At 43.3% G+C, this 7738-nt stretch overlaps 1 protein-coding gene, 1 long non-coding RNA gene and 2 other non-coding genes across 5 annotated transcripts in view; 3 read left to right on the top strand and 1 right to left on the bottom strand.

Moving 5' to 3' along the window:
• Window positions 1-1974: 1974 nt before the first annotated feature.
• ATP5F1B (ATP synthase F1 subunit beta) overlaps window positions 1975-7738 on the top strand; it is an 8543-nt gene continuing 2779 nt past the window's right edge. The window contains exons 1-7 of the mRNA XM_006165625.3: window positions 1975-2139; window positions 2604-2786; window positions 3033-3207; window positions 4822-4943; window positions 5173-5357; window positions 6633-6791; window positions 6904-7026. Coding sequence (XP_006165687.1) covers window positions 2013-2139; window positions 2604-2786; window positions 3033-3207; window positions 4822-4943; window positions 5173-5357; window positions 6633-6791; window positions 6904-7026 — 1074 coding nt within the window. The 5' untranslated portion in view covers window positions 1975-2012. The remainder of the gene's footprint in view (window positions 2140-2603; window positions 2787-3032; window positions 3208-4821; window positions 4944-5172; window positions 5358-6632; window positions 6792-6903; window positions 7027-7738) is intronic.
• Window positions 2864-2938, top strand: LOC114005540 (small nucleolar RNA SNORD59). The gene has a single exon (XR_003547382.1). It is a non-coding gene; the product is annotated as a small nucleolar RNA SNORD59 (small nucleolar RNA).
• LOC106733512 (uncharacterized) overlaps window positions 3209-7738 on the bottom strand; it is an 8132-nt gene continuing 3602 nt past the window's right edge. The window contains exons 2-3 of one of the 2 annotated variants that reach the window (XR_001369560.1): window positions 5001-5083; window positions 3209-3279 (exon numbers count right to left, since the gene is read on the bottom strand). This is a non-coding gene — a long non-coding RNA (uncharacterized LOC106733512). Of the gene's footprint in view, window positions 3280-3531; window positions 3551-5000; window positions 5084-7738 lie in introns of those variants that run through there. The other variant, XR_001369559.1, reaches the window with a different exon arrangement.
• Window positions 5022-5092, top strand: LOC114005541 (small nucleolar RNA SNORD59). Its single transcript, XR_003547383.1, has one exon. It is a non-coding gene; the product is annotated as a small nucleolar RNA SNORD59 (small nucleolar RNA).

Genomic DNA, 7738 nt, shown 5'->3' with positions numbered 1-7738 from the left:
GCTCCCCTTAACCACCAGAGTACAGGTGCGGCCCTCCTTGTTTTTTTTTTTTTTTTCCACAGGGTGCCTGAGCTGGGCAAAGACAGACAGACAGAGAGAAAGTGAGAAATCAGCCCCCAGGGTTGATGGCCACAGACCATTCCCTTGTCCATACTCCTCTCTAGATTTTGGGCATGCACACACATTAACCAACCTGACTTTCAAGGCCACCGTGTCTGGGACTCAGCCTGTGGTCAGCCATGTAGGAATTCAACACTTTAACCACCACACCTTGCTGACCCATCTCCTTGATTTTTCCCCCTTTTTATTTTTAATTTTCTTTTTATTTCATGTGCCTGCGTGAGTTTTAAGTCACTGGGTCCTGGACTTGAACCACTGTCGACTCCATGGGAGTCCAGCAATTTACCCATTATGCCATTTGCTGGTTCCATCTTCCTTGATTCTTAACATTATGTTCTTTGGTTCTCTTTTTATTCCTCTGTCCCTTACTTTGCTATTTTATTTTTCTCTACCTGTTCCTTATATGTTGGTGTTCTCTTAGGTTATTTCCTTCTTTCTTGGCAAGATACCCAGCTGGGCATTCTATCGAGAGATTTTTGCTATAGGGTGTGTATGCTTGCCAGAGACAGAAACAGAGAAACAGAGAGACATAAAGTGAGAAATCATTACCCAGGGAGGATGGCCACACTGGAATCCCTTCTTCCATCTTGGAATTTTGAGCACACACACACACATGCGCCCCAGGGAATTTCAAGCCACTGGGTCTAGGACTTGAACAGCTGTAGATCACATGGGAGTTCAGCACTCCAACCACATCACCTGCTGGTCTGGCCCTTGAACTTTTAATATTTTTTTTCTTCTTGCTTTCTTTGTTAACTATTTGGTAGCTTTCCACAGTGGGTAACTTTTTCTCAATCATCATGCAGAAAAATGATTATTAGGAGATGGTGGCAGAGTGTCTAGGAAGGTAGCCCAACCGCTGATATATTCTATATAGCAATGCATTTTTTTTTTAAACTGCTATCCCTTCTACCCCATTCTCCTCTTGGGATTTTGGGCATGAGTTTTAAGCCTCCAGGTCCAGGACTTGAACCACAGCCGACTACATTGGAGTCCACTGGCATAACCATTTAACTATCTGCTGGTTCCAGGAACATGCTATTTAAAGCTAATCTGTGTGCTTGGAGTATTTTTTTCTACCTTACCCTAGGTATTTCTACTCACATTTCATGGCTGAGGCCTCTCAGCCTCCTCTACATTGTGCAATTTGCATACAGCTGTAGGTGACCCAAATTTATCCCTTCCTCTCTCATACACTCACTCTACCCCAAACTAGCCAGGAAACGGTACATTTTATTGCACTGTTTGCTTATGTAGACCTTCTTTGGTCATTTGTCTTTGTCTTCTCAATGCCTAGCATACATCTGTTTATGACTAGTTTCGTTAATTTCCTTCCTTGTATAAATTTAAATGTTAAAGATCCTGTCCAGATTTCTGACTTGAGTAGCCTCCTGGGAACTTTTAATCTCACTACTGCGAAAGAGAAAACCATTTGGCTCTTGACTTCGCTACAAGCACCTCCAGTGGTGCTTCACGTGGGTACCCTTTCCCTAACCTCCCATAGCTTTCACCCAGCTCAAGGTCCTAAGAGGAGAGCCCAAGGACAGGAAAAGACAACCATCAGGCTTCACACCAGGAACTCCGCCCCTTCCCTAAACGCAGTTCCGTCAAGTACGCTTTCCAACTGACATTCCTATAGTCCAATCAGGTTTCGAGGATCAGAGGGTTGCACCTCACTCACAGTGTCCAATTAAAAAGGAGATTTTATATTAGCACCAATTTTGACCAATGGATGCAAAGATGAAAGTTTATTAGCCTATAGAAGCAGCGATAAGAATGATGAGCAGTAAATATACCCAATGGAATCGCCTATAGCAGAGTAGGGCTTGCCTCAACTGCGGGAGGTGGTGGCCGAGACAGCTGCGGCGCTCAGTCTCCACCCGGACTCCGCCATGTTGAGTCTTGTGGGTCGTGTGGCTGCTGCCTCGGCCTCCGGGGCCTTGCGGGGACTCAGCCCTTCATCGTCGCTACCCCAAGCTCAGCTCTTACTACGGGCCACCCCGGCAGTGGTCCAGTCCGGTAAGTGATTTCTTCTAGTAACCGGGCCCATTTCTGTCGCCGCGTGACCTTGAACCGGAGGCCGATTGCAACTCGGGCCTAAGGGATTCGTGCTAGAAGGATGTGTCCTGCCCTCTAACGGCAAACGAACAAGAACGTGTCGTTCGTGAAAGCATTTTACAACCCAGTTCTGTTCCATTTTGGTAAAAGGGCTCTGTGATGAAAAAGTGCAGGCAGATGCGTTGACCTTCCTTTGGAATGAGGGTACCGGGCTCTTGAATAAGAGGGTTCTGTGCATCAGGATGGGAAGGCTGTGCAGGCGCTTTTTCCATTTCTGCGCGGCACCTCCTGTAGACCCGCCTTCTGAGCAAGAGGAAGGAGGCCGATCCCGGGCTGAATTCGCTTTTCCTGGTGGCTTAGGCCGGGGCTTCCAATGACCTTTGATCATCCTTACGCAGATCCTTCTAATGTCTTTTTTCTGGTAGGCAGAGACTATGCCGCGCAAACATCACCGTCGCCGAAGGCGGGCGCTGCCACTGGGCGCATTGTGGCCGTCATCGGTGCAGTGGTAGACGTTCAGTTTGATGAGGGACTACCACCCATCCTAAATGCCCTGGAAGTGCAAGGCAGGGAAACCAGGCTCGTTTTGGAGGTGGCCCAGCATTTAGGTAAGTAGAATTTGTGTAGGAATAGCGAAGACCTTGTTAAGCTCAAATATCTATTAAAAAAACAAACAAGCTTTCTCCCTTCCATGATGATCTTATCAAAATGACTTTCGTTCTTCTGAGTTTGCTGAAGCCATATTTATGTACTGAGAAGGAGTTTTGGTTGGTTTTCAAGCCCATTACACTTTTTAAAATAGCATAGTATCAGCTACTCCATGTATATAACCCATGATGCCTATTACCTGACAGGTGAGAGCACAGTAAGGACTATTGCTATGGATGGTACAGAAGGCTTGGTTAGAGGCCAAAAAGTTCTGGATTCTGGTGCACCAATCAAAATTCCTGTTGGTCCTGAGACCTTGGGTAGAATTATGAATGTCATTGGAGAACCTATTGATGAGAGAGGTCCCATCAAAACCAAACAGTAAGTGCCTCTTCCTACATCTGTGTACAAAAGAGCTTTTTCTTGCAGTAGTACACATTAAGGTGACACCACCTGTAATAGTAAAGGGTTTAAGTTTCCTGTAGAGAATACTTAAAATGCTAATATATTCAATTATTAAAATTGCACCATACAGTTTTTTCTGCAGAAAGTATGGATGCAGAAGTTCTGATGGACAAAACCCTGTTACTTATAATCCCTGTTGATTACTAAAGGCTTAAGTTTATGACATAGATTGAGGAGTCTTCAAAATGTTCAGGTTTTTGTTTCTTTTTTCTTTTTTTTTTCTGAGAGGTTTTTGCTATAGGGCGGTGTGTGCATGTGCCTGAAAGAGACAGAGAGACAAAACGAGAAATCACCCCCCACGGGGAATGGCCACACTGCAGTCCCTTCTCCATTCTCCTCTCGGATCTTGGGCAGCATGCACCCAGCGTGAGTTTAAGGCACCAGGTCCAGGACTCAAACCACGATCGACTACATGGGAGTCCAGCAACATAGCCATTATGCCAATTGCTCGTCCCAGTGTGCAGGTCTTTGAATTTTCCTATTGGTATGTGAAGGAATGCTGTTAGGTTAGGGACTAGTAAAAGGGAAAACTCTAGGATATAAATTATCAGGGAATGGGATTATTGGTTCCTGACATAACAGAGTCTCTTTTATTGCAGAAAGTTGAGTTAGATGCTATATGACAATTTATCTAATATGTCACAAAAGAGGGAGCTGAGTAGATCCTCAAAGAATTGGACTTGAGGGGGCCAGGAGGTGGTGTGGTAATTAAGGGTGCTGGACTCCTACATGGCAAACCGTGGTTCAAGTCCCGGATCTGGTGGCTAGCCTTCTCACTTTCTGGATCTGGCTCCATCCCTCTCTGGTCAAATTAAAATAAATAAAGTAATTCTTAAAAAAAAAAAAAAAAAAAGGTAATTGGACTTAATGGGAACATTTAACACTACTCTTTTTTTTTTTTTTTTTTACTTTATCTTTTATTATTATTATTTTTTTGGAGAGGTTTTTGCTATAGGGCGCTTACCAGAAAGACAGAGACAGAAAGTGAGAAATCACCCCCTAGCGGGGATGGCCACGCTGCAATCCCTTCTTCCTCCATTCTCCTCTCAGGATCTTGGGCACGCATGCACACACGCCCAGTGTGAGTATAAGCCACCGGGTCTGGGACTCGAACCACGGTCGACTACATGGGAGTCCAGTGATGGCCATTACGCTAACTGCTGGTCCCGACTTTATTTTATCTTTTTTTTTTTTAAATTTGCTATAAGGCGTACATGCTCACTAGAGAGAAGGAAAGTAAGAAAGCAAGCCACCAGGTTCAAGACTCAAACCACAGTTGGCCATGTAGGAATCCAGTGCCTTAATTACCATGCCACTTGCCAGCACCCTCTTTTTTTTTTAAGAATTATTTAATTTATTGTTATTATTTCAGTTTGATGGGGGGTGAGGCAAGGAAACCAACCTCCAGGTCCAGGACTCAAACCATGGTTGGCCATGTGGGAGTCCAGTGCCTCAATCACCATACTATCTGCCCCCCAATTTGTTTTTATTAAGGTAAATACATACTGAGTCTCTATTATACCTTTACAGGTTTGCTCCTATTCATGCTGAGGCTCCTGAATTCATGGAGATGAGTGTTGAACAGGAAATTCTGGTGACTGGTATCAAGGTTGTGGATCTGCTAGCTCCCTATGCCAAAGGTGGCAAAATTGGTATGTTAGCACTGGGTACATATTTTGTAAGGCTAATATGGGAGGGGGAGAAATCACCATTTTATGAGTGGGTCCATTCCTTGCTGATGAGTAGCTTCTGACTTTCGTTCTTCTGAGTTTGCTGAAGCCAGATGACATTTCTGAGAAGGAAAAGATGGAATGAAACATTTTTTGAAATTTGCTTATTTGAAAATGCAGAACTCGTAATACTCTTCTGAATCTGTCCTAGGGCTCTTTGGTGGTGCTGGCGTTGGTAAGACCGTATTGATCATGGAGTTAATCAACAATGTTGCCAAAGCCCATGGTGGTTACTCTGTGTTTGCTGGTGTTGGTGCGAGAACCCGAGAGGGCAATGACTTATACCATGAAATGATTGAGTCTGGTGTTATCAACTTAAAAGATGCTACCTCCAAGGTAAGCACATAGTAATAGTGCTGGCAGACTATTGGCAGGTGAAGTCAGGTTTTATATTTTCATTTTGTTGTCTCAGGACCTACAAGGAAATTCTTGCTAGTGTTTCCCATTTTAAAAAAAATACTTAATTTTATTTATATATTTATTTTTTAAAGAAATATTTTACGTGGCTTTCTTTCTTTTTTTTTTTCTTGAATGGTTTTTGCTATAGGGTGTTTTGTTATAGGGTGCGTGCGCTTGCCAGAAAGACAGAGATAGCAAGTGAGAAATCATCTCCTGGGGGAATGGCCATGCTGCAATCCCTTCTCCATTCTCCTCTCAGGATCTTGGACACATGCACATGCCCTTGGCTTGAGCTTAAGTCACTGAGTTGAGACTTGAACCGCAGTTGACTACATGGGAGTCCAGCGACATAGGCATTACGCCAACTGCTGGTCCCATTTGGCTTCCTTTTCTTTTCTCGTCTTTTCTTTCACCACCTGCCGGCCCCCTTATTTATTGATTTTTATTTGACCAGAGAGGGACAGAATGAGAAAGAGAGAGGGATTTTGGGAAAGAGAGAGAGCAAGATGCCAGGTTTGGGACTTGAACTGTGCTTTGTCATGTGGGAGTCCAGCGCCCTTAATCACCATGCCACCTGCCAACCCCTTCTCTCCCATTTTTAATATACTAATGCATAGTTTCATTTCTTTTTGGCATTATTTCATATTTTTAGACTTTTCTTTTTAGTAGATAGTGCCATCATTTAAAAATAAATTTAGGGGGGAAGATGGAGATGGTTTATATGTCTCAGAGAACCCTAGTTTGTACCTTTCACATACACAGGTAATTATTTATTTTGACTGTAAGAATTTTGCCTTAGTAATACATGTATAAAATTTCACAGGGCCAGCAGGTGGCGTGGTGGTTAAGGGTGCTGGACTCCCACATGGTCAACAGCTGTTTGAGTCCCGAATCTGGCAGCTTGCTTTCTCACTTTCTTTCTCTCTTCTCCTCTCTGGGCAAAATAAATAAATACATTTCTCACTTTCTCTGTCTCTCTGTCCCTTTCTGGGCAAATTAAAATGAATGAATGAATGAATGAATAAAATAAAATAAAATAATTATTTTTAAAAATTTGTGTTTTGAGCTGCTCTCATAGGGAAAAGAAGTTTGCAAGCAAAAACATTGATACTTTCTTAAAAGGAGGTTCTGTATTTTCTCTCTGATTTGGGGATCTTGGGTTTGTGTTTTCCATATGCCTGCCAGGTTTTCTGACTCTCTTAATTACTGCAGGTAGCACTGGTTTACGGTCAAATGAATGAACCACCTGGTGCTCGTGCCCGGGTAGCTTTGACTGGACTGACTGTGGCTGAATACTTCAGAGACCAAGAAGGTCAAGATGTGCTGCTGTTTATTGATAACATCTTCCGCTTCACCCAGGCTGGCTCAGAGGTAAGCTGGAGGGTTTGAAAAGACCTGGTTCATTTGACCTTTCTGTGGAGTTCTACAGATGAGGCTAAAGATGTAGACATCTAAGACCTATGTTGTGACTCTCTTGTCTTAGGTGTCTGCTTTATTGGGCAGAATCCCTTCTGCTGTGGGCTATCAGCCTACCCTGGCCACTGACATGGGTACTATGCAGGAAAGAATCACCACCACCAAGAAGGGTTCTATCACCTCTGTACAGGTAAGAAAAATGAAATCGACAAAGGTCTAATCTGCACAAATACATGTAGCAAGAGCTATGAAAGCTAGTTATTTCTTGTAAATGCCCTTTGAGGGCCAGCAGGTGGCTTGGTGATTAAGGGCGCTGGACTCTCGCACATGGCTGACTGCAGTTCAAGTCCTGGACCTGGTAGCTTGCTTTCTCACTTTCCCTCTCTCACTTTCTCTCAATCTAACCCTCTCTGGCCAAAGTAAAATAAATTAAAAAAAAAAAAAGTCCTTTGATGTTCATGAGTTCTTTGGATAATATGTAAGATTCTGTGTATATTAGGTGAAGAAACACTCATCTAAAGTGATTGAAATACACTTGTAAATGTACATTACAAAATAGCAGTTTCCAGCCTAAAGGGAGGCCAGAGCTTCATGGAAACTAGTTATTAAATATTTACAGCATTAATGTACCATAGATTTTCAAGTATATAAAGAATATGTCTAAATTGTAGTCACTTTTGTGATTCATTTTAATGAGCTATTGTACAAAAAGGCTTTGTTCTTATTTGTAACTCTTTTTTTTTGGAGAGGTTTTTGCTATAGGGTGCGTGCGCTCGCCAGACAGACAGAGAGACATAGAGACAGAAAGCGAGAGATCACCCCACAGGGGGGATGGTCACGCCGCAGTCCCTTCTCTTCCATTCTCCTCTTGGGATCTTGGGCACGCACGTACACGCGCCAGG

Source organism: Tupaia chinensis, unplaced genomic scaffold (genome assembly GCF_000334495.1).
Source record: "Tupaia chinensis unplaced genomic scaffold, TupChi_1.0 Scaffold143970_1, whole genome shotgun sequence".
Lineage (NCBI taxonomy): Eukaryota > Metazoa > Chordata > Mammalia > Scandentia > Tupaiidae > Tupaia > Tupaia belangeri.
The sequence above is the reverse complement of the archived record's forward strand: the minus strand, read 5'-3'. Positions and strand labels throughout refer to the sequence as shown.